This window comes from Heterocephalus glaber, unplaced genomic scaffold (genome assembly GCF_053883595.1).
Source record: "Heterocephalus glaber isolate CG9 unplaced genomic scaffold, H.glaber_assembly_v1.0 deba00001755, whole genome shotgun sequence".
NCBI classification, from domain to species: Eukaryota; Metazoa; Chordata; class Mammalia; order Rodentia; family Bathyergidae; genus Heterocephalus; species Heterocephalus glaber.
The window spans coordinates 4,423,993-4,449,949 of NW_028258453.1; the positions used below are offsets into that span (position 1 = coordinate 4,423,993).

At 37.6% G+C, this 25,957-nt stretch overlaps 1 protein-coding gene across 9 annotated transcripts in view; it reads right to left on the reverse strand.

Annotated features, from left to right (window-relative positions):
• Positions 1–25,957, reverse strand: part of Nrg3 (neuregulin 3) — a 1,056,615-nt gene that overhangs the window by 602,442 nt on the left and 428,216 nt on the right. For all 9 annotated transcript variants that reach the window (XM_087201146.1, XM_087201145.1, XM_004867739.3 and 6 more), the window contains exon 2: positions 20,021–20,150. In XM_087201146.1, the coding sequence (XP_087057272.1) occupies positions 20,021–20,150 (130 nt within the window). The remainder of the gene's footprint in view (positions 1–20,020; positions 20,151–25,957) is intronic.

A 25,957-nucleotide genomic window follows, 5' to 3' on the forward strand; every position in this document is an offset into this window, starting at 1 on the left:
TGCCTAACAGGAATCACAGTGTGTCTTTCTACAAGTCTTGGTTTCCTCATTTAAAATTATATCGTCCAGGATTATTTGTGTTGTTACTCGTAGGTATAGAACTGCTGGACAGCACTTCATTGCAAGAAAGTAATTTGCCTGCCATATTATGAATACAACATCTGTTTCAAATGTTGCATCAAGGAACATTCTTGTCTATGCTTCCCGGTGCCTTAATAGAATTTCTCTGGGAGGACCGATTGTTACAGGATAGGTATATGGGGAATATGACTGGGTGATGTCAAACTTTTCCAGAGTGGAATAAAAATGTTCACTTTTCCAAGTAGTCCTCCACAAATTCAGTCTGCTTGGGATGTAAGAACAATTGGATGCATTGTTGATCTCTACTCCTTTCTACTCTATCTTGAGTACAATTGAACTAACCAGTTTGTCATCCTACCCCATGGTACACCTCAAATGGCTCTTACTGCTATGCCACTTAACTCCTTGCTAAGTCTATTTCCTTTCAATTGCTATGTTTGACATTGTCAAGCATTTCTTTACATTAAAATATTCTATCTCTTCATAATGATGCTATATATCCAGGACTTCACATGTTTCTTGGCACATTACAGAATTTTCACAGATACTAATTTCCCATAAATTAAAAAAAATCTATATTTTAAAGAATGTTCACCTTAGTATAATTTAATGGTAAAAGAAGAAACAATCTAAATGTCCTGTGGTATAAATTAAGCAATGGTGAACCAACTTTTCCTTGAAGATGTGAACCGGAATATTAGTTGGAAAGAGGACCTATGGTTTGAATATACTGAGTTTGAGGTTGGAATGGACAGTGTTTATATTTGTTTACATTTGAAGCTTAGTGTAAACTGGGTCAAAAGTAGAAAATCACTGATGTTGGTATAAATGATCTCAGACATTGTGAAAACGAATGAGTAAGAGAAACAGAACTTGAACTTGAACTTCAAAAACCTCCTTATTCTACAATGAGTGAATATTTACCCCATAACAGGCATCTTTCAAACACTTTATAGTCTACATACTTCATAAATTAACATATTTAACCCTCTGAGAAATCCACTGTAGAAGGTGTTTTATAATCATGCCTATTTAACAGATGAGAAAACTGAAAATAAATGGGCTTTCTTACTCTTATAACTACCACATCAGAAATTTAGCAGTAGTTTTCTTGAATCTTGTTTTCTTCCTACACGTCTTCTCTCATTAGTAAAGTAATATTGTGGTTCACCTCTTTCAAATCTAATACCGGTATTCTCTCTTCAAACTTTCACTGCCAATTTATCTTTAAAATCATTGCTTCAGTCTGTCTCAAGTTTTTCTCTAATCCATCCTTTTTGGAAATAGTGTTGCTCCTGTGTCATTACTTTGGGACATCAAACTCATTTTAGTCCAAGGGTGCTGGCTAATTTTTACAAAACAGAAATGGAGATGGTGGGCATGGTGGCACACAGCTGTAATCCTGGCATCCAGGCATGCTGACACAGGAAGACTGTGAGTTCAAATGCTGCCTGGGCAAGGAGGTGACTTAGTGAGACTCTGTCTCAAAGTAAAAATTATAAAGGACTTGAAATGTAGCTCAGTGGTATAACGTGCTTGGGTTTGATCCCCAACTACCAAACACACGAAAAGGACAAAAAATGAAAATGGGAATGAGACAAAAGCTAGACTTCCTCAAACTGTCAGCCTTCTGGGAGTCAAAACATAAGTGAATTGAGCTAAATGTGAGAGTTGCAGGTGCCAAGGAGCCACACTTAATCTCAGTCTACTCCACTAAACCATTCCTCAGGTCTGGGCTTCATCCTCAATATCCCAAGGAGAGGATCCTAGGGAAAGCCCTTCTTTGTACATAAGTCATCACCGTGAGATTGGAAGAAAAAATGGTGGGGAATTAAGCACCTGAGCCTAGTTAGGGTTCACATGTGTCCCCTCCAAGCCATCCACATGCACTGCCCTCATCTTCTGGTGGCCTGAGCCCTATGGCCTGAGCCTCCTGGTCAAGGTGCCAGCACATCAGGCCTTGGGCAGAGGGGAACAAGATCAACAGCCCCTACCATGCAGTGCCCCACAGCGACACCTGGCTTGTCCTACTTCAAGCTGCAAATCTCATACGTGCAGCCTGTGTCTCCCACTAGTTTTCCATGTTTTCCCACTGTCATTGCTTTCTCTTCATAGTTCCTCATGGGTGTTGAGGAGAGGGAGGAGGCTAAACTTCTAGGTTGGAACTCCTCATTTTTACACCCCAACTATATACCCAACCCTAACTAATCTTTCAGAACAAATAAGGGGAAAAAAACCTTGATAAATTGAGTTCTCAAACTACGCTTCATGCCCTTATGAGGGTAAAGCCTAAAATTTTCCCTTTCATTGATTGATCAAATTTTAAGATTCTTTCACCTCTCAGACCAAAAGTCAGAAGTGATAGTCAAATTCAGCCGCAAGTGTTGCTACCACAGTCATGGTCACAAGGTGGCACCATTGAGCAAAGTGGTAACCCTTCAAAATTCATTATAATCCCACCAAATTTGTAAATTTTGTTTGCAGAAATTCCAGCCTCCTGGGGGAATGAAGAGTAGAGTTTGCCTTTCTACTTTCCAGGAAGATAGGTCTCTCATCATTCACACACTCAAGTTCTGAAGCAGAGAAGCCAGGAGAGACTGCTCCACTTTGAGCACAAGATCCATGGTCAGCTTACTGTCTCCCTGTAGACCTGAGCCTAGGGCAGCTTCCTAACACTGCTGTGTTCTTGTGAGCTCCCCGTGGTGGTTTTGTGTTCCTTTTTGCTACTGATATAAATCAAATCATTCTGTTCTTCATTTTGAATTTGTAGGAACATAGCTTAGATTCTTGATTCTTCTTCTCTCAGAATAATTTAAGCTCCTTACTATATTACTTAATCTTTTCTCTAATTCTGACACCCCAAGGAGTCTGTAGGATGCTGATGAAAATATACATGCATAAACAAAGGTGTTCTCTCTCTCTCCCTCTCTCTCTCTCCCTCCCTCCCTCCCTCCCGCCCTCTCTCTCTCTCTCTCTCTCTCTCTCTCTCTCTCTCTCTCTCAAACACTCATTGTTTACAATCACCCTGCAGGACTATGGTCACACGTTTGTTCCCTATAAGTGAAACAAGGGAAGCCATGTTTGCTATGAGGCATCTTGTGCTAGACTATACAATGACCCAGCAGCTTCAGACAATGAAATCACATGAAACATATACAAAACAAGTAAGCTACTCCCTTGCATAATATACCGATTATTTTACCATTGCCTTAAAAAAAAACTCACTAGTAGGTGGAGATTCCTCAAAACACTAGGATTAGAGGTCCTGTTTGACCCAGCTATTCCTCTTTTGGCTATTTTACCAAAAGAATTAAAAGCATCATACCACAGCAATGTATGTGCACCCATGTTTACAGTGATACAGTTTGTAACAGCTAAACCTTGGGAACAATCCAAATGCCCATCACCATCACCGTATGAATGGATAAAAATGACGTGGTTTTTCTATACAGGAGAACATTACTCTGCCATGAAGAAGGATAAACTTGAGACGTTTATAGCTCAATGGATGAACCTTGATGCTATATTCTTAAGTGAAATAAATTGGACATGCATGTGCAAATATTACATTGTCTCTCTGGTGTAAGAAACTGAAAGTGTAAATAGGAACCAAAATGTATAACAGACAACATGAAAAAAGAAAATATTGTTTGAAAGAAAGGGGAGAAGGGGAGGGGGAAATGAAGGAAGGAAAATTTTAAAAAAGAGAAAAAGAAGGAAATGGAAATGGAGCTTTTATAAATAAGAAGAGCAAGAGGGGTGGAAGGGAGGGGAGGGGATTGGGATAAAAAGAGGAAGCAAGATATAACTTGGGCTGGGGATTTAGCTCAGTGGTGCCGCCGTCTCCCTTGCAAGCACAAGGTCCTGATGCCAATCTCTGGTGCCAAAAAAAAAAAGATATAGCATGTACAGGTACAAATTCCCTATGGTGAACATGATCATTACATACATCTAAATTGTACCAATAAAATTAACATTTTTTATAAAGTAAGCTCCTGACAAAAGAAGACGAGAGGTGACAAGAATGCCTTGTCACAAAGGAAAAGAAAGCTAAGCACATGTGCTGTCTGTGTGATACTTATACATGGAACATGCAGTGGCATGTGTGAAGACTACCTTGGCTGTCACAATTAAAGCAAAGATTATTTTTGTTCTCGAGTGCTACTGGTGTTTTCATTGTAGTCCATATAGGAATTTATTTCTGATGTTATCTTTTAGGTTCTGTAAGAAAGTACACACCTGATGTAAAAGTGTTGACGTTTATTTCTAAATGTGCAATACATATTACAAATTTAATTCTTAATTTTATTGATATTTTATGTTCCTGTTAACTACACATTGTGTAGTATATAAGAACCTCCTGATAAAACAGCAAGACCAGTGAGATTTCAAATATGTCCTACAAAAAGGCCAGGAAACCAAAACACATGTGCTGTCAGTATTAGCAATATGTGTGTATGGAATGTGCTATTGTCATGTGTGGAGACTGCCTTAGGTGTGATAATTGAAGTAAAAATTATTTTTGTTTTAGAGTTCTACTGGCATTTTCATTGTAATTCATATGAGAATTTATTTCCGTTGTTATTTTTTTAGACTTTGTACAGCAAAACACAGTCAATGTTGAAACTTTTGATACTTTTCTATAAACACTCAATAAATATTAAAACTTCAAAAAAAATCAGTAAAGTAAAAATAAAATACAAATTGAATTTGCATCCATATAAAGGATATAAAATTTGTTAATCAAAGACATAAATATTAAAGAACTTTGAGAGGAAGTTCATATGTATTAAATTAGCAATAAGAAATGCCCCCAATGCAGATGGAATTTTGGGGTTAAAAGCTATAAATGTGTTCTTACCCTTGTGTCAAGTGATTTCACTTTACATTTCAGTTTCAAAGGAGAAGTACAAAAGAAAGAGAACTCCATCTATGTATATATTTCACAGAAGCAGCTACCAGAGGCTTGACAGCAAGAGTGAGGACTCAATCAGGGTGTGCAGAAGCATGGATGAAGAAAAAGAATAGAGGGAACAAGAGAGAGAGAGAGAGACAGAGAGGTCTGAACATGAATTTGTGGGTCACTTTGCTTAGCATGGATATAGAGACTGGTGCCATTGCAGAAAATTTGAAGGTGACAACTGTGGAGGCCATGCAGACACCTAGATGTATGCCCACGGGGTGGAGCAGCAGCAGAGTCCACACTCTTCTGCTCTGTAAGGACAGACGCTGGAAGTTCTCTGAGTATGCAGGCAGGGACTAAAAAGACTCCAGCAGATATTAGTATGATCTTTTGGCAGTTGGTTCCATCTACTGGTAATGTAGAAGTCTGGGTGAAATCCTTACTTCAAACTCTACTATTCTCCTGATCAATGTGTCTGTGGCTAAAGCAAAACCCCAAGGCTCAAAGACCTCAGAAGCAATGTTGGTACCTCTAGCAACAGTAGAGAGCAGCGACTCTCAACCTTGGCTGACCCGTGGAATGGTATGTGCAGCTTTGAAAGGAAGGATAGATGCCTTGGTCCCATTTATAGAGAACGGAATTTGTTTGCTTGGTATGTAGCCAAGACATCTGAATACTGGATCTGCATTTTCCTACCATGCAACTGAAGTTGAAGAACACAGGGCTAAAGCCTTGCCACTGAAAGCCACATCCACAACTGGCAACACCCACAGCACCCAGACTTGCTAGAAATGCGAAATTCCAGTGCTGCCCTGGATCCACTGCAATAGAATCCGAGTTTTTAAAAGCTGCCCAGGTGATTCCCTGGACTTACAGTCTGGGAGGCCCTGGGAAGGGAAGCACTAGCAGCTGTGCTCTGTGCAGACATGCTGCTTAATCCCGCCCCTCTTCACTCAGCAGTTCATCCTTTGTGTTTCAAATCACACAACAGCCTTGCTTGCTTCAGGAAACATTTCCACTTTTTCTTTGATAGAAAAGCACTAAACTCATAGTATTTACTGACACAAGTGAGCATGCAAGGATCACTGGTTTTTCTCACCAGAGTTTAGAATGTTAAGTGACCTTAGGAATTATCTTCAGTCCCATCCATTCACAATAAAAATTTAGGGTCAATGGAAGCTAAGATATTACAAGTGTCACAAAACAGGGAATCAGGAAAGCCTATGTTTAGAAGAGATTTGGGTAAATCATAATAGTCCTTTTGAAAGGGTATGTCTTATGCTGTAAAATTTCCTCAGTCTTTTTTCATGTTATATAAAATGGCATTCCTATTTTGAACATTATATTTTTTTTTCAGAAGCCTCAAGTTCAAAATCCTGAATGAAGAAGATGTTATGGGCAGTGTGATTATTGGCATCCTTTAAAAAAATGCTGCATCCATGTCCTTAAATGTCATCCAGAATATTTTTCCCAACATGGAAATTCTGCAGTTTGGGAAAAATACTGATTATCCAGTCTAAACAGGTGAATGGCAAATGTACTGTATATAAAATCCACATTATAATAGAAACCTAAGCAAACAGCTGGCTTATGGAACTGCTGCAGATGTCATCAGCATAGGATGAAGCCCTCTTGCAGGTAATCAGGAATTCTTTTTTTTTTTTTGGTACTGGGGATTGAACTCAAGACCTTGTGCTTGCGAGGCAGGCGCCGGAACCACTGAGTTAAATCCCTGGAATTCTTACTGGACAGGTATGGGAATTAGCTAAATAATTTGAAGTGATAAGGGTTTACTGGCTTCACAGGCATATGGGCAAAGGTGCACAAGAAAACCAAGTTTGACAAGTGGAAGTTCAAAAACTTTATACTGCAAGGGCGGGCTTAGATTGCCACTCAGTCCTGAACTTGTTGGTTGGGATCACTGATGCAGTACCCTGTCTTGGAGAGTGTGCTTCTTGTCAGGTGTGCAGTGGGGACACAAAGTTCCCTTTCACAGTTAATATGTGCATTAGATAAGCAATCAGGAAGCAGTGGAGAAAGAGACTAAATTTCTGCTTTTCACTGAATAGGTATGAGGTATAACATGGACATTATTTTTGTTATCTTCTATTTAACACAATTTTGCCCTTTGAAATATAAGAGTAATGGGTTTTTAGAGGGCTTTTTTCCTCTTCATTCAATTTATCTTTATTGTGTAGTTGGCAGGTTCCAGAAGCAAAGATGAACTCAAAGCCTAGTGGGAGAGCCAGGTACGTGAACAGGAATAGTATAATAGAAACAGGAGTTTTGTTCACAAATGAATCATTTCATACTTCCAGATAATGTTTTGGTTAGCTTGTGGGAGAATGAGATCAAAGCTACTATTTAATATCATTAAAATAATCATTATTTCTTTCACATATGCTAACCCAGGCAGAAAGGAAAGAGCTTTTGAATGCACTGCAAATAAAACCTTATCAAAGAGAATAAAGATTTCATGTGACTTTGATTGTGACTATAATTTAGCCCAGGAGAACACCCCAAACTGTGGCAAAATTATGACCTTTTAAAAGTACAAGCTTTATCAGCTCATCCTTTTTGGCTATTTTTTCCAAATTGGTATTTTTTCACTTTCTCTTGTCCTATTATGAGCCTCTGTTTTATAAGTGCTGGGGAATGTTGCTCCTTCAGTGGTGGAGCTACCCACTTGACACTCACAGCCTGTTCACTGCAGCCTAGAGGCCGAAAGCTTGGAGTTCTTAATTGAATTTCTGCCCTTCAGGGGCACAGGGTCATTGGGGCCAACCCGCTGTCTGAGGACTGCAGGAAGGCTGAGCTTAGGGCCTGCTGGCCGCTGGGCGTCATCTTTTTCTCTCCATACTCCAAATTCAAGCACCCCTAGACCCCAAAGCCTGAGGTTTGTTTGTTTAATGAAGACTCCCATTGAAATAATAACTCCTCTCCCTGATGTGAGCTATAACTGCTTTTATTGCATTTGTTGAAATGAGAATATCTGGACTCTTAGAAATTTTCTTTGTCTGGTTTCTGTTGTGTTTAGATGCTGCTAGAGATGCCAAAATGCTAACATGCTGCCAGATGCTTAGTAAAGAAAACTTTATAGCTATCTTACTTTGTATCTGCCCAAATCTCACATCAGGTCTGCTAGAGAAAAGAAATACTTTTCAGTTGGGAAAAAGTAGAGCATTTTTAACTGAATATGCCAATAAGTATCTCTAAAATAACCTATTCCAAACTAGTCTTTGATTGGATCCATTTAAATCTTAGAAAATTGTCATCTTCTCCAATAACAGCTCACCTCTGCTTGCCATTGTAGGCTGGCAAGAACAGGCTTCAAAATGAGAAATGAGTAGGCTCTTATCTTTCTAAATGCAAATTTGTTACATTACCTTGTTTTTAATGCTCTCCCTATTGTCAGGAGCACTGATATTTGGACTCTTGTATCTCTATTGTAGAACTCATTCCATTAAAGTGAACTAGAAAATGCCCATCTCAATCCCTCTCTCGTGACTGTTCCTGAGAACATTTATCACCATGCTTCTACCCCTTGTTATTGGAGCTCAAACACTAGATATGCTTAATAAGCATTGGCAAAATGATGGAAAGATTGCCATTGATTTTTGATTGCATACAGAGTAGGGCTAACCATGACATCCTATGGCACTACCAAATGGCATATTGATCTCTAAGCAAGATATTTCTCCACCATTTTAAATATTTGAAGTCTTGTTGGTTATCCTTTCAATGTTCACCTTGATTTTTTGTTTTTAGGAATTGTATGAAGAATTCTTAGGTGTAAATATTCTTGAAGGTTTTTTTTTTTTCTCCATTGATCAGTCTGGAAAGTATTTCCTTGATGTCCCAAGTATGGGCTCTGCTGCCTAGGGACTGCCAGGTTTGGCCACGTGGTCCCAGCTCAGCTGCATGTGTGATGAACCAGTCTCTGACTTTGCTGTCAGGCCTGCCACTGAACCTCAGTGCCTCATGTGTGATACCAACACCCAGTAAACAAACTTGAATGCCCGTGCACATGTGTGTTTATACCTTTACAGTATTTTGCTTCAATGGCCTATAGTAGGAATATGTTCTTTATATTTATAAAAACCACCAGAATAAATGTAATACTAAAAAATGAAAAAATATAGAAGATATCTTCCAAATAAATTTTGGCAATGCTCTTTTTCTTTTTTTATAGAACAAGGAAGGCTCAGGCTTCCTATCACATTTTCAGTTTTACAAGGAATAAGTAGGTACAAAGGTAAGGAAATAAAACATTGTCAGATGTTGACATTCATGGCACAGTGCTGCGGTCCAGTCCAGAGACACAGGGCTCTGGAATCCTCCTACTCTTCCTTTTTGTCCAGATCCTGCTAGTATTTAGTGACTTAGGGAATTATCAGCTGAATTTTGCAAAACAAGGTTAACAATACAGAGGATGTACATTTTTGTGAAATTTATATTAAGAAAAATACACATAACATATGAGGGTCTTCATTTTTTATGAATTTCAGTTTTATCTGAATCATAATTAGGGCAGCCATATGTCCATATTTAACATGGAACATTCTTGGTTTGTGCTTATTTTACAGAATAATTTACTTGACCTGCCCATTACATCTTAAAAGTTTTGAGGTTTAGGTAACAACGTATATGTCTACTTGGTTACAATATGTTAGGGAATTCAAAAATTCAAAGACAGACCAAGAGTGAGAGTGAGAGAGAGAGAGAGGAAGAGAGAGAGAGAGTTCTTAAAAGACAGCAGGAGTTTAAATGTCTTTATTTTTAAGCAGTTGAGATCACTGGGACTTTAGAGGAGAAGGGTTTGTGGATACCTTAAGAAAGATTAGAGTCAGAGCCTCCCTGTTTGCTACACAAAGATTGATATTTCAGTAATAGCATAAAAAACTGTGACGTGGTCCATAAATTATCTTTCTCATTTTTTACCTTTCTTTTTTGTTATTTTTGAGTCCAGGGATTCCCTCATGCTAGGCAAGTGCTCTACTAATGAGCTATATCCCCAACCAGGACTTTTTCTTTTTTGACCGGAAACTTAGACCAAAATGAATTGGAAAGAAAGAGCAGGCTCACCAGGAACACAGAAGTGCAGCCTGATGCTGTGAAACTGAGACTGGTGCAGGAGTCCTTTCAGTAATCTGAGGGAGGAGCAGAAAACAGAAGGGCATTGCCATTCCCTCACTGCCCGGGAGATTTCTACAGAACATCTGAGCCATCATTATCCTGTTCTGAGAAGGTTTTATTGGGATTTTTGCCTGAGGAGCCTGCACAGCAAGGCCAGAGGTGCCATAAAGTTTTCCATATCTGTACCAATAGATTGTATTTAGCTCAAATAATATTTTGTATATATTCTTAATTTTTAAATGTGTTTGGTGAAATAAAGCTGGAGGTGTGACTCAATGATACTGCACTTGCCTAGCATGCATGAGGCCCTGGGTTTGCTCTCCAGTGCCACATTAAATATATAAAATGATAAATAAATATATAAAATATATATAGGTGAAGGAATCCACATAAGCTGGGACAAATCCTATTGCATCATTCTGTCGCTGCACAGGAGGGAGATCCTAGACTCCTCCAACCCTAATGACACTGGGAAACCCCCAGCAGGAAGCAAGGAGATCCAAGGCAGCTGTGGGGACGGTGTCTGCCAGGGCTCACCAGAATGGGCTGTACTGGATGCCAGCAGAAAGGAGAGTTGTCGTATTTTTTATCGCCACTGTCAAAAGGGAGAATTCCTCTAATAAAGGGCTGTCTTCTGTTTCTGCTTTTCTTTAAGTTTACTTCTTAAATAGCCACCATAATCTTTGATCCTGAAAAGTGAAATCTGTGCATGATCTGGTATCACTTTGTTTGTAAGTAATGTATCTGTGTCACTTTTCTGTAATTTGCATGGGTGGATCTGAGTAGACGCTCTGAGCAAGGGTCACTGTACCAGGAGGTTCTGAGTGACTGTCACAGTGCCCTGACACCACTCAACTGGTCTGTAGCTAAGGCTAGGGGGGTAAAATACCAACATGTGTAACTTCCTGTGCTATACCCTGCTTACTCCACATCTACGGTGCATATTCTATACCAGACACATGTACTTCACACCTGCCACTCCTCCCAATGATCCTGCAAGATAGTAATATGATTTTTCTCCTTTAGATACAAACACTGAATTTCAGAGAATATACATAATTTTCCAGTCTGCTACCTAGTGGTTGACACTGACTCCAACCAGCTAGTCTGTAACAGAATCATTAGGAAAATAAGAAAAGGCCTAGTATTTTCATAAGGTATCCATAAAGAAATAAAAATCTGTATTTTAATTATTTTTTCAAAGTAAGAAATCTTTTAAAGACATTGTTAAATAGTAATTACTTCTTCTTGAAGTAATTAGACTGCTGTAAGGAAAATGTGATGGAGCCATATGTTATAGTTACATTCTGGGGTCTGTCAGCTGTAACAATACTCCAATACTACTTACAGTGTTTTAATTTATAGAAATATCATTGTAAAGTGTTCGGGACAAACCAGAAATCAATTAGATCATTTTTGACACTGTATAGTTACAATGCTATACAATTATATGGTATAGTGGTAACTCAGTTACAAACTTAGATTGTTTTACAGAAATTTATTTTGGGGAAGATGGCCATGGTCATGTTTGTCACCTGATGCAGAGTTTGTGAATGGAAGCAAACTTTTGCTGAACATTTTAGTTTGCAAATGAATTGCAAACAGAAGTGTTTGTGAACCAAAGCATTGCTGTATTTTAGTTTTAATTTGACTTTCACATATATGAGGTTCTAGTGATACTGCCAAAAATGTCACCATCATCCCCATTTTACAGTTGCTAAATAAACTATTTATGATAGCAAACAAAAACTTTTGTGTGTGGAGCTGGTGGGAGGTTATATAAGACTGAGTACTTACCCACAAAAAAGCATGCCTCGAACCCTCACAAAGCTCCCTGTCCAAAGCTATGTGCTAACTTCTGGCAATCTGATATTTTCTAGTTAAAGTGGAATAGGCCTTGCACATCATGTCTTTGATATTCAACGTTAACACATCTTGCATTCAGAAAGTTTTATCTTTTATTATTGTCTGCAGGGTTTCTTATGTTAGATTACTATATGCATTAAGGATTTTAGCGCCTACATATCTTAAATAATAAAGTGTACAAACAGCTAAACTTTGAAATAACTATTTTGGAAAATAATGAAGAGAAACACAAGCAGCTCATTTTATGAATCATATGTTTTCCAAAAGTGAAATCAGTATTTTCGATCTGCACATTTTTTCACTGAAGTGTAATTTTTCTTCAAAAAAGAAGTCAACAGGCTATTTTACTGTCTCACAGAATTGCAAAATCAACACCATTTTATGTTAATAATACAATCATGGCAACCTACATTGATTAAGTAGAAAAGGAAAATCATTTTTTTTCCTGTTAATGCTACAGAGATTCAGTAAGAAGTGAATATGGGAAAATAAAGAATGGGATGCACAATAAGAGAAATAACAGAACACTGCTAATTTGTCAGAGTATGAAAATTAGCAATAGGAAGCCTCAGCCATTAGAAATACATGGCAATTCTTTGGCATGCTCCTTCCCCACTTTTAAGCCTAAGTCTTGCATAATTAAGTAAGGCAGGTGAAAGCCATCCAACATATGTCACAGAAGCCCTGCAAATATACTTTTGCTCCATTTGAGTATCAGCAGAGGAAGGAAGAGGGAAAAATCTATCTCATGCATTCACAGTATCTATTGTGCATCTGTGGTTTTCAACATGTGTGTTGCTTTCAATATTTGAATTAAGCTTTGGGGGAAGGTATTAACTACCTTTTTTTTGCTATTAAACAAAAGCAAAGGTCCTGATTAAATGACTTTTGGAATCAGCACACAGCCAGAGAAAACTTAGCAGAGCTTTCAGCTTTGTTGTTTTTGTCTTTAACTCCTATATCTGCCTCTAGAGCATTTTATACCAAATCACATAGAGAAGCTATTTTCTTTAAAAAACATTTAGGCCAATTCTCAGATATAACAGCAAACACAGAAGAAAACACCATTTCTTCCTCAGATAGAGCTGGCAATCAAGTGAGAAAACATTAAAATAATAACCTTAATTAATAGTTAAAGTAACAATTTTGGACAGTAACTAAGGTATATGCTACACTCTACGGGAGGTGGTCTTCTGGTCTTTTGCATTACTTATATGTAAGCCTTCAACAAACTGGCAGGGGGCAGTAAAAAGAGGTTAAACTAAAAAACAAATCACAACACGAGTGTCAGGGAATTTCAAAATTACATGCACTGTGTTGTTGTTTCTGGTTTGTTTAATTTCTGAGCTTATGAGACTATCTCGACAAACTTCATCCACAAAGGACAAGAATCATACTTGTTTCATTTCTTCCTGTCAAAAGTAATCAAAAGACCACCTGTTACAAACATGGCTACTGAAATTACCTTAACTATGTCTGGGTAGTGGCCAACGCGATCATGAACATTTCTTGGTTGAACTTGGAGGTTTTTCCAAGGCTCCTCAGTTTGTCATTAACCCCATTTTTCAAGGACTCTATGGCTAGGCCTGGATTTATAGATATTTCAACCTCAATTCTTCCTGTCGATGGAGTTTGGGGAAATGTGCCAAAACTCCATTTTCATTCTGACTTACTTCAACCACAGGGAATTATTAGCTGCTGCTCTTACAGCACTTACTGAAGAACCACTTGATAAAGAGGACCCTCGCTAGGTGGAAGAGCTAATGGACCTCCAAAGCAACAGAATGGAGCATTAAATCGTCGGACCTATAATTTCATACATTATATCACAGAGATATCATTACAGTATTCCCAATAAATTCTCTTAAAAATGGGAGCTTTAACTTCAAAATCTACTCAGGGAGAACCAGATATAGCAGGGAGATACAACCCCTTGCAGAGGTGCCCTCCACATCTCCACTGCTGTCCCCACCCCCAGCTCCCTGTAGAATGTGCCTCAGAGTGCTGTGTAAATCAACCAGCGCCTTCATAGTAGTAACACTCAGGCAGTGGTTGCCATTGGATTGCTTTCTTCTTTTTCTAGCAGTTCCATATTTCAACTGATGAAGCGTCTTCAAGGGAACTGCCTGATAGATTTCCAGAATGATCACTACAGGTCAAATTCAGCTCAGAAATCTATGGTTTACAAATATTTGATAATCCGTTTTTGAACAAAAGCTGGTGAAACATTTAATGAGTTTCAATTGAGAGGAGACACGGCCATTTAACTTGAATTTCGCTTTAAAACATATTCAATCTATTCCAATGCTGAGCCATGTTCTCAGTTACAATGCCATGAGATATATTTTCAAAAGCACCATTTCTCAGGTTCTTACAGTTCCTAGAAATGGCATGAAAATAAATATGGAACATCTAGCTTTTATTCAGAATATTTTGTTTCATATGTTTTATCTGCTTTCCTTCTCTAGCCAGCATCACTTCTGTAGGATATGCTTTACTGTTAATGAATTCATTGTTTTTAATGTTTTCAAAACAGGACTTCAACATACAAAGGAATTATTGTAAAGATTACCAATAAATGATTAGTAGGATGAAACAGACGCATTCAAATAGACCCAATAATGTTCAATCTGAAAATCCTTAATCAAAAGTTTCCTTATAAGCCTAATACTAGTGAATTATAGTGACCTTGATTTAACAGAGAGAGGGACACTCTCTTTCTTAATGGAAAGAACAGAAGCAGCAATCAAGTGTCTTAGCCAGGTGTTACACAAATGAAACCCATGTGTAATGGAGAGATCTTAGAACATTCCTAAGAGCCAAAGAAGAAAATAGTTATAAACCCTATTAACCTTTCTACTTAGTCTCTGTTCATAACTAACAAACTATTGTGCATTCATCTTTATAGTTTGAGTATATCCTGATTTTCATATGTAAGGTGACAGACTGAGTATTTTCATGCCCTTAAAAGATTATGAGAACTCATTCATTCTATAGTATATAGACATTTAAATTTGGGCTGGGGGGGGTATTTATTTATTTATTTATTTTGCTATTTCAAATGTGGTCGGCATCTCCACAAACAAATCATACAGTTCTGAAGGCTAGATTCATAGAAGCAATAAACATAACTTTTAAACATAATGAAACCTTAGCTACAGAATATGATTAACAAAGTACACTCCCTCAAATAGTATATGAAAATGTACTTTCACTGTACCCTTAGTGAGCTGAGCATTAATTTTAAAAAATGATTAAGTATGATGGGCAATAAAAAAAACCCTCACCCCACATACAACCAAATATTCCAAAAGCCTAATTTGCCTTTCCCTGTGTAGCTGGGTATCTCTGATATTTATCCACACTCATCTGTGTCATTTTTAGGGTGTGCATGTTTTCTTCCTTTTGGCCCCTTCCCTATTGACATTTTATTTTCATCCTACCCTTAGTAATCTATGTGACTTTTTCTGGATATTAATAATTCTTTGATATATTTTTGTTCAGTTTTCTCACTGGTTATGTTTTAATTTTGTTTCTCATTTATGTTATTCAGATTAAAAAGCTAATGATGTGTCCATTTTGTATTTTTTTTCTTCTTTCATTTCTTTTTACTCAATAAGTCTTTTCAAGTGCTGACACAAATTTATATGTCATTTTATTTACTGTTTTTTTGGCCTTATTTATTTATTACATTAGCCTCTGACTCCTGTTGAAACAGTTTTTTGTGTGTGTTAGAGAAAGGTAAAAATACTTCTTGCATTTGGTTTACCCAATGTCAGTCATTTATTGAGCAATCAGTCTCTTACTTTTTCTCTGATTTATGGATCTACCCTGGCACCTTGTACTAAGACCTCCCTATGCCAGATTGGTTTTCACTAGTTGCCAGGTAGATAATCTATGATTTTATGATATACCATGATTCAGAAGAATAAATTTTTCCTCTTTACCATTTTAAAAATCTCTTTTACAAGTTATTTTTAATACTTTGGTATCCTCTTAAACTTTTCTTAATTTGCTTTGTAGTTTACAGTTATTAACACTGTAAATGCTATTTTGAAAAATTTGAAAATACACAAAACAATGAGAAATTAACATAGGGAAAACCATCACCTCAACAAAGCCTGTTTCTGAAATTATCATTGTTTTGTTGTTTTGAGCATGCACTTTCAGAGTCTCTATCATGAATACTTTGCAAGCTTTGCTACTATTCCTCTTTGACAAAGAAACAGGAATATATGTCAGAAAATGGTCTGTTTTCCATCATGGAAAGTTGTTGGATGCAGTTTCCATAGGATTGCATTTTTTTAAAATCAAGAAAACATCATCTCAATTTCTCTCAGCTTTTGACTTATAATCTTTTGAGACATGTAAAAAATAAAGCAATAACCTAGATTCATTTATGCCTTTATATATTGTTGTTCTGATCTACTAAATGGTATCTTACTTTATCTGAAACATAATCCAGTAACTAATATGTCATAAAGATGTCCCTGGCAGCATACGGCTCATTTCAAAAAACTTTGTTTTGTTTTTGTTATTTCCTAACAAGGAGCTATTTCACTTTTTTAAACACATTACAAAGTGCAGTGCCATTTAATTTTCAATTTTGTTTCTGTGTATATTTATTCAACACTATCTTGGTGATAGGAGGTGCTCAATAAACATGTGTCAAACGGGAGAAAAATGAGTGAAACATACTACTTAAATAGAGTGCTATACAAATGGAACATTATTAATAACTATGTTGGAATTTTTAGAAGTGGCTGATGCAGGAACAAATGTATGCCTTTTATTCACAGCAAAGCCTGGGAGATGAATAGCAGGTACATCTGATGTGTGATTTATTCATACATACTAGTAGGAGATTTATAGGCATCTATTAACCTACTCGAGTTCCAATTCTGTCTTAGGTTGGTCTTTTGTCATGATTAGCTATGTTGTCATTCTTTGTTAAATAACTGGTTGTCTGAATTGAAATATGTAAGAAATATACATGTAGATGGCCAAAATTATTAACCATGTGTGTTAGTTACTTTTCTCTTGTTGCTGAGAAAAAATGCCCTGACATCCAAAGTTAAAAGGAAAAGGGTTTATTGGCTTACAGTTTGTAGAGGTTTCAGTCCATACTGGCTGGCTCCAAGGCAGGATGGCTGAGGGGCAACAGTTCATGGTGGCGGAAGACAGCAAAAGCAACAAGAGACCTTAACAGCGTCTTTCTAACCCCTTTTATCTTATTCAGACTACCTAGGGCAGGTAGTGCTCATGTCCTTAATCTTAGTGCCACTGGGCCTAGCCCCACCATGAATCAATCACACACTCTAAAGTCAGCCACCTCAGAAAAAGCATGAAGCTTGGGGGTACATCTAAACACAAGCCGTAACGCCATGTTCCAGTTAAACTTTAGATCTATCTCTGTGTGTAACAAAAATGAAACTGGTACATACATTCACACAAAAACAAAGAATTCCTTTTCTGGACCTGAGACCCATTGTTATTGACTGAATTATTTAAAAAAAAAAATCCTACTGAAGTACAAACTTCCAGTACCTCGGAATGTGACCATAGTTGGAGAAAAAGGTCTTTAGTGAGCTAAATGATATAAGGTCATTAGGGTGAGTTCTAATCCAATATTATTTGTGTTTTGTAAGGGGAAATTTGGACATAGGCATCTACAGAGGAAAAATAATGAGAAGACCCAGGCAGAAGAAGCCTATCTATAAGCAAAAGGGAGAGGCTGTAGAAGAAATCAACCCTGCTGGCACCTTGACTTTGACTTCTAATCTACAGAACTATGAGAAAATAAATTCCTACTCTTAAGGTACACAGTCTGTCAAACTTTTAGAGCATCCCTAGCAAATGAATACCCATGAAATATAAAGAATTAGCAAAGATATAATGCCCATGTACAAACAAAGAGATAACTTAAGACCATAAAAAGAATTCTTTTGTTCTTTTCTGCATACTTAGTTTTGTAAAAGATGAGTCAAAATGACCTGCACACTGTATTTAGGCTTGATCTGACCCTCCCGTATACTAAAAAATCATCAAAGGATGTCACTAGATTAGCTGAAGCTTCTAATTCATCCCTTTTTCAATGATTTAAGACTATACACTTAACTGATTGCCTACAGTCTACTTTGTGTTGCTATAACAAAATACTTCTGGCTAGGTAACTTATAAAATGAAAAGGTTAATTTGGTCTTTCAGTCCTTCATTCTGTAGCTGGAGGTTCCATGGATCACGGTGATAGCATCCTGGTGAGCGCTGCCTATCTATGGAATCTTATGGTAGCAAAGCAGAAAGAGAACTGGCATCACATGGAAGGGCCACACATGTGAGGAAGGAAACAGGAGATTTTGGAGAAGCCAGGCTTAATGTCTGCATAACAACTGGCCCTTGGAGAAAATAATCCACTCTACCTAGACCTGAGCCACTCCTGTGTATCAGTATTAATCTATTTATGAGAAGAACTTCCATAATGTTGGTTACCTTCCACTAGTTAGGCCAATTTCCTTAAACTGAACACCAACACGTGGCAGACTAGGCTTCTAGTACATGAACCTCTGGAACAAACCATTCTGTCTACAGCATCTACTTCCACATGATGATCCCCTTGGTGACAAAAATAACTTTAACACACTGTGAGTGCCTGCAGGACATCAGGCTTTGGAAAAGTAGCTCATTCACTTTATCTTGAGCCATTTATGGGCTTCCCACTTGTGTCTTCATGGACATAGTCAACATGGCAAGAGGTGAAGAGTGAGGAGAAGAATAAACCCTACTCCTCCTTATCCCCAACTAGGTTCACAGAGGATTGGAAGGTAGAAAATATTCTGTATCAGGGTCAATGAAATTGCACTGCCAAAATCATTGAAAGGTGCATGTCAAAGGAAAGGTCCCAGTTCTATTTGCAGATACCTGCTACTGTCATTCATCAGACCTAGACCCATGTCACTGCCCCCCTGGCCATATATCCTCCCAATGAGCTGAGCTGGCTCTTGGACCCAGGCACGATTTGCTACCACATTCTCAATCCACAGCTATAAGATGTATTCCTCTGCCCCATCTTAATAAAATGACATGGGAGTAAAGTTTTATATTAGTGGTAGGGAAGTAAAAAAGTCGTAATTTTCTATGCTTCACGATTCACAATAATTAATTTAATATCTGTGTCTTATGAGAAGAGTAGATAAAGAGAAGGAAAGGGGTGTGGATACATATGATCACTGAAACATAGGCAATTGAAAGAAAAAACAAATTACCAGGGTTGTGCTGGAAGTAAAAGCTTGGTGGGAAATATTTTTCAAAGGATAATTTGATTCTTCTGTTGAGCCTTAAAGCTTCAGTGTCTACCAGTGTACTATCTGTCTCCACCTGTTTTTATTTTTAGCAGTTATATAAACTTATGTCCTTAGAAACCAATTAAACACCTTCCTGATCTCTACTGGGAATTGTCTTTAAGTAGTTCTCTACCTAGACTATACCAGGACTATGATTTCATTTACAACATCTTGGTCGAGAGTGTTTCATCATCAGAGGTGTTAAGAAAAGCACTGAAATTAATAAAGGAAGGCAGAACCAAAATAAAATGCAGTTCTCTATGGACACAGTTATCCTCACTGTGGGTTTGGCTTATATCAAACACAGAGTTTCTAGATCTAAGATGAGTAGTTTGCTTCTCTTGCCCAGGCCCTTAGATTTGCAAGAAAGACAATGCACCTAAGCCCCATGCCATAACATAGACTTTCAAAGTAAATTAACTATTTCTATTAAGTTGGCAGATATAAAGGTACATGTGCCTTGATTTGTTTATGTAGACCTCAGACCTCACCCACTGTTTCCATTGTTTCTTCCTCAAGGCGAATGAGCTAGATCTCTGTTTTGCTCTGTTTCATATTAAGATTCTCAATTCTACTGTGAGTCAGCAAAACTGTCCACATCTCAAGTATCAGGCATTCCCAAGGCTTCCCCTCACCCTCCACCTTGGGGCCTTGCCAAGGCCTACCCTGGCCATCACAAGTGGCAGTGACTTACCGGCAGTGCTTATGGGATCCCGTCAGGGTTTCAATCACAAAGCACTCGCCATCATTGAGACAGTAGGCAAGATCCTTGTCTCGGCAGGGCTTGAAGTGCTCAGATCGCTGGGTGGAATATGTCGTCGTATCTGTCAAGGAGAACACAGAGGGAACCGCCATCAGCAGGGGTGGTAATATAGTGGTTCCTGTCACTGGCCCCAACCTGTGCACCCAGGCCTGTGCATGTGCTATGACAGAGGGAACTGGAGACAGACAGGACGGACCTTCCATGGCACGGAGCAAGACAACAGGTGACACCCACTCTATTCAACTGAACAACAGTTGCCCTTCTACATCCCACAGGTTCTTCATCCTAAGATTCAACCAACCACTGATGGAAAATATTTGGCAGAAAAAAAAATTACAATTGTATGCACTCTACACATACACACTATTTTTTGTTGTCATTATCCTTGAAACACTGCAGTATAACATTAGCTGTTTATATGGTATTTTCATTGAATTAGGTATAATGAGTAATCTAGAAACTGTGTAAAGTAAAAGTAAGTGCATATGTTATGCGAACACAACACCATGTTATACAAGAAACATGAGCAGCCAGGTGGATACCAATCCACCAGGTGTCATGCGACAATCCCCTGAGCTTAACAAGGGCCCACTATCTTTTCTCACTAGATTTTGACAATTGGAGTCACTCTTGAGAAGCCCTATTTGAGGACACATTAACAGCAATGGTTGAGTGATCGTGACATAAACACCCCAAATCTGCTTTCAATAATTTCACTTCTAACAAATGTGTTGTATGAACAAGTGAAACTACATTACTTTCCTTTATTTTTGTCAAATGCCATTAAACATCTGATCAATGGATATTGTGAGTTTTCTGTACAAACCCATGCCAATTTTTTTTAGTTACAGCTATAATTGGCTAATAGCTAAGTCAATTATTCTTTCACTTTCTCCTTTTATTGTGTAATTAAAATGCAAATGTTCCAAACTCTAAAGCAGATACTCACATGTGAAGAATGTTTCTGGTAAATATTTAACAGGACCAAATTAGTGTCATTTTTTAGCATTCTCTTAAACATGTATTTTTAAAATCAAAATTACTTACATTTTTCATTAAGCTATACATCTCTATCTGCTTCTCAGTTATGAATCTAACCATAAGTATGTGCTACCTGCAGGAAACAAGCTCCATTTCCACTTGTGGACATTTTTCTAGTTACAGAGTTTGAGGCAACTAAAGTACTAATACCAATTCCACTGTAACTGTCAAGAAAAAAAGGTATATTTAAAAAGGTGGGGATTAATACATTATTCAGCATTTAAGCTCTTTTAATCTACTTTTTCTAGATCTAGATTGGTAAAAGGGTGATGCATGAATCCAGCTCAGTAAATAAAGATCATAATGAGTTTGTCCCTGTTTGTCACCCACATTGACAGCAGGGTGATCATCCTTTAAGAAAATCCACTCTGCCAAGGAGTCCTCATCAGGGCTGGGGGTGGCTCAGTGGTACAGTGAGGCACTGGTGAGGCCCTGAGTTCAATCCTCAGCTCCATCAAAAAGTGAATAAATAAAAATAAGTAAATTCTTAAAAATACAGTAAAATGAGAATGAAGTCAAAATCCTGAACACAGCAAAGATAGGCATGGGCCTTCTGTACTTTGGCCTGTCTGGGTCTCCTCTGCTTACTCTCTGAGAACACAACTTAATTTCCAAATATTACTTTATGTCTTGCAAATGTCCACAGATCCACCTCCTACTCTTTCCTGTTGGCCCACTCTTCTCCTCCACCCTGTTGTGCAGGAAAACACCCAGAAATCCTGCCTAGCTCACATAATATCTCCATAGGCCCCTCTGCCACCTCTTGTTATTCACATTATGCATTCAACTCCCTAATAGTTTGCTCCCAAGATTATCCATCCTGGGAGTTCCTTGAGCACAGGAGTTCAGGCCTAATTAGACTTCCTGCTCAGTGAAAAAACTGTCGATATAGCTAATCTCCATAACATCACCAGCCATTTAAATGCTGCACACAAAAGAAATGACCATTAAAGTCCTCCTTACAATCTTACCAACGGTTACTGTGTCATATAGCAAAAAGTTAGGTATAATTTCATATCCATGCTACCATTTTTGTACAAGTTTTAATATTGATGAGTATCTCAAAATCAAAGCCTTTAATTCATGCAGCCTCTCACGCAGACATGACTCTCACTTATACACTACCACCACTGAAAAAAATGACTTTTGATGTCCTCTTTCTTGGTGTTACAATAAGGACTTATTTATTCCATTTCAAAATATCTGCCTATTAATACTTGAGCAAAAAATAAAGGTTCTGCAGAATGGACACATGTCCCATTTTCCAGACAATCTGTACAATGAAGATCTGTTTCCCAAGACAGTATGTGGTAAACCACATGAAGCCAGTCTCTTTTTCTATGGTAAGTATTTAACATTCAACAACTTAGAGTAAAATGTTCAATATGAAATGCTGCTCGGTTGACTGCTACTCAGACTGCTGAAGTATATTAAGTCATGATCACTTAGTTAACTTTTCTTTTAATGTCTTATAATCCATTTATTGATAGTCACTGATCATTCCACTAAGAACAGCTTTTCTTTAACATAACGTACAGCATAAAAAGTGAGATCCTTATTTTATAATCAGTGGTTTTAACACATAGCAGTCTTCAAGTGCAATACAATGGCAAACCAATTACAATCGATTAATTTCCATCTGACAGTTGCTGTCTCCTGTGGCTAATCCCCCATTCTCCCAACTCCTTTCTTATCCAGTCTTCATCTATTAGCACATTACAGAAGAACCAAAACCAAGTAAATGGCTCTGCAAAAAGTCCTGGGTGGGAGAGCAAAGAGATGAGCCTTAATATGTACTCAGATTTTCCATTTCCACAGCTTAGAGAATCCCAAAACTAATTTAAAATGTACATACTAATTCTTCACAATTCCTTGGCTGGTTTCAAAGAAAGCATGGTAATTATTATTTAAAATAACAATATAAAAAAGTGACAGTATATTGGGTTTGCTTATCCTGTAAGTAAACTGTGAATATGAATAAATTAGAAATATTAGAATTTTTCTAAGCATTTCACTGTATAGTGTCCATTAGTAATACTCACCTGAAAGGAGAGAGGTTTTGGGTAAGATACATGCATCATGAGATGAAAGTTTGCTCTTGAAAGCCATCATGCCAAAGATGTGGATGGGAAGATAACAAAGGAAATCACTAAGCTGCTAGATTAACTATAAGGACAGCTACCCAGGCTTTTGTTAGGTAAATGTTATTTATTAAAATTCTCTATTGTGTCTAAGTTACCATTAGTCAGGTTTCCTATTACTTAGAATCAAGCACAGCTTAACAAAGAGACAATGACAATTTTGAATGACTCTCTCCAATATGTATTTATCTGCTTATATGTATATGTACATATTCGTGTTTAAATGTATATAGGTTTAATGTATAATATATATTGTAACACATATTCACATATTAAATGCAACATAAATAAAGTGAGAAAACAAATATAAGGTGTAATCCTTCATTTTCTTCCTGTGCCATAAGTCAACAAAGGATCCTGTAATAGATCCAGCTGAGTATTTGTTCTGAAGGGGAAGCCGGACATTCGTGAGACTGAGATAATCGGTAAAATCTAACTCCTAACTATTAAAGTTATAGTCCTGACCTACTTTGGGATATCTGAGTAATAAAGCAGAGAACATTTTTGGAACCTGTTTATATTTTTTTAACAGCATACCTCCTTAAAGATATCCAATACATTAAGCTAGTTATACAGTAAATGGTACTATGTTGTTATGTCCTAAACTAAACTTCTTTTTCTTAAAATGTAATTTGGTAAATTTGTTATAGAGCTACTAATTGTGTTCAAAATTATATGCATGAAGGTCTAGGAAAGTCAGTATTCCTATGATTTCCCATCTGTCTTCCAAGGCTCATTACTACACGTTGCACTTTCCACCTGTATCAGTTGATAGACGTCCTGTGTGCCTGGGCCTTGTGCTCCTGGGGGGCAGAGCAGGCCTGCACATCTATGACCCATGGTCTTCTGCACAGCTGGTCATGGTGGTGCACAAAACAGATAATTAGAATAAAACCATCTTTTTATACTTGGACATTGTTCTGAATGATTTTGTGCATGCTTTTGTAATCATCATATAAGACTAAAACAAACTATCTTTTATCTCTTTAAAACTCTGGAAACTTGTTCAGAAATGCCTCAAAAGCAACTTAAGTAAAGCATATACTTGTACAGGTTTATAGAAATAAAAATCAACTTTGTTTCATGGAGAGCAAGGGAGAAGAAAAGAAGACAAAGTTAAAATAGGAAATATTTTCAAACAGAAGGACTCGAAAGGGAAGGGAATGTAGTTTTAGGATGAACAGAGACAGTGGTAAGTTGAGGTTTTCTGAATATCATGACCAAAGGTCCAGGGCTCAGCTGGGTGATGCTAATGTCACATCACTGTGGCCAAAGGGGCTGTGCCCTTATCAGGACCACTCTTCTGTCACATGTCATATGTAGCTAATGTGTTTTCTTAATTTTTATGGGTTTTCGTTTCTCTCCCCAGGGATGTCAGTGAGAGTGCTTTGTTTTTAACTTTTGTATTCTTTCCACATCATGTAGCATACATAGTAAGCAATCACTACAGTAATTAAATGCACAGAGGGAGGTGGTAACATTGAATTCATTAAAGGCAAAATGCAAAGAAAATGTAAGGCTGGAAGATAGAAACCCCTGCAGATTTTACAATGAAAGTTAATTTGCTAGTGAATAAAATGATAACTGGTTTTCACAGTAAGTACCGAGTTGAACCTGAATGTTACTTATAGTGGTCTTCTATAACAGGAGCACAATGCTGCACACTGTGGGAACCCCTATTTTGTTGCAGGAACAAGACTTATAAATTGGTTATTACAGATAATAATTGGAGTAGACAGTCAAAGAAAGAGTGAGCTTGAGTGAGGCTAGTTATCGCTGAAATCTTCCCAAAGGATTGGCATTGGACCTAGTTCTTGAATGTTTGTAATTTAATTGGCATAGGAAGAGGAATTTTGGATGAGAAAAGCAAAGATCACTTAAGGAAGAAAAATGATAAGGCATAACAAAGACTCTAAGTAAAGTTCTTCATACTTCTAGCTTCCAAATGTCAGATTGTCAAACAGTTTTCTTCTTTCCCCACTGAGTTCATGACATGGCAATTCTCTACAAAATGTTAAGAATCTGGTGATGCAATCTAAAAGCTTTTAGGATTTGCAAAATATCTTTGTGGGCCAAAAACTATTTAGATATGGTCATCGGATCCAGCAACCTCTTATGTGGCTATAGTGTCAAAGAAACCCACTTCCATATATTAAAATTCCCTGTTGCATTTGCCATTTATCAGGCACCCAGGAAGGAGCACTGGCATGAGACCAACTTATAAAATATTTAATGGGCAAGGAAAATTGTAATAAAATGCCGTGGTGTTTGAAAGAGAAACAAACCTTTCTCAGCTGGCAAGAAGCAAAGATAGCTTTCTCCTCACTGCTGGAGATCAGACAATTGCTCACTTTGCTGGCATGGGAGAGATGGGATTGTTGGGCGAGGAATTTAAAGGTTCAATTGAGTCACGGGACTGCTGTGCAGACCGACAGGTCTTGATGTATCCCAGAGCCATCCGTTTCCACAGAAAATGCAGAAAACGCTCTTATTAAATTTCCAACACATATCCACCAGCTTCCAGTTGGAAATTTGCTTTAAAAAACTCTGTGCCAGCTTAAATAAACCTTCCAGGGTCATAGCTTGTTCAATGGAAATGTGTTTATTTGGGAATTGCAGAATTGATCCTAAAGGTGAACATACATTTCTTTTTACCTGTGCACAAACACATGTACATACCAACTGC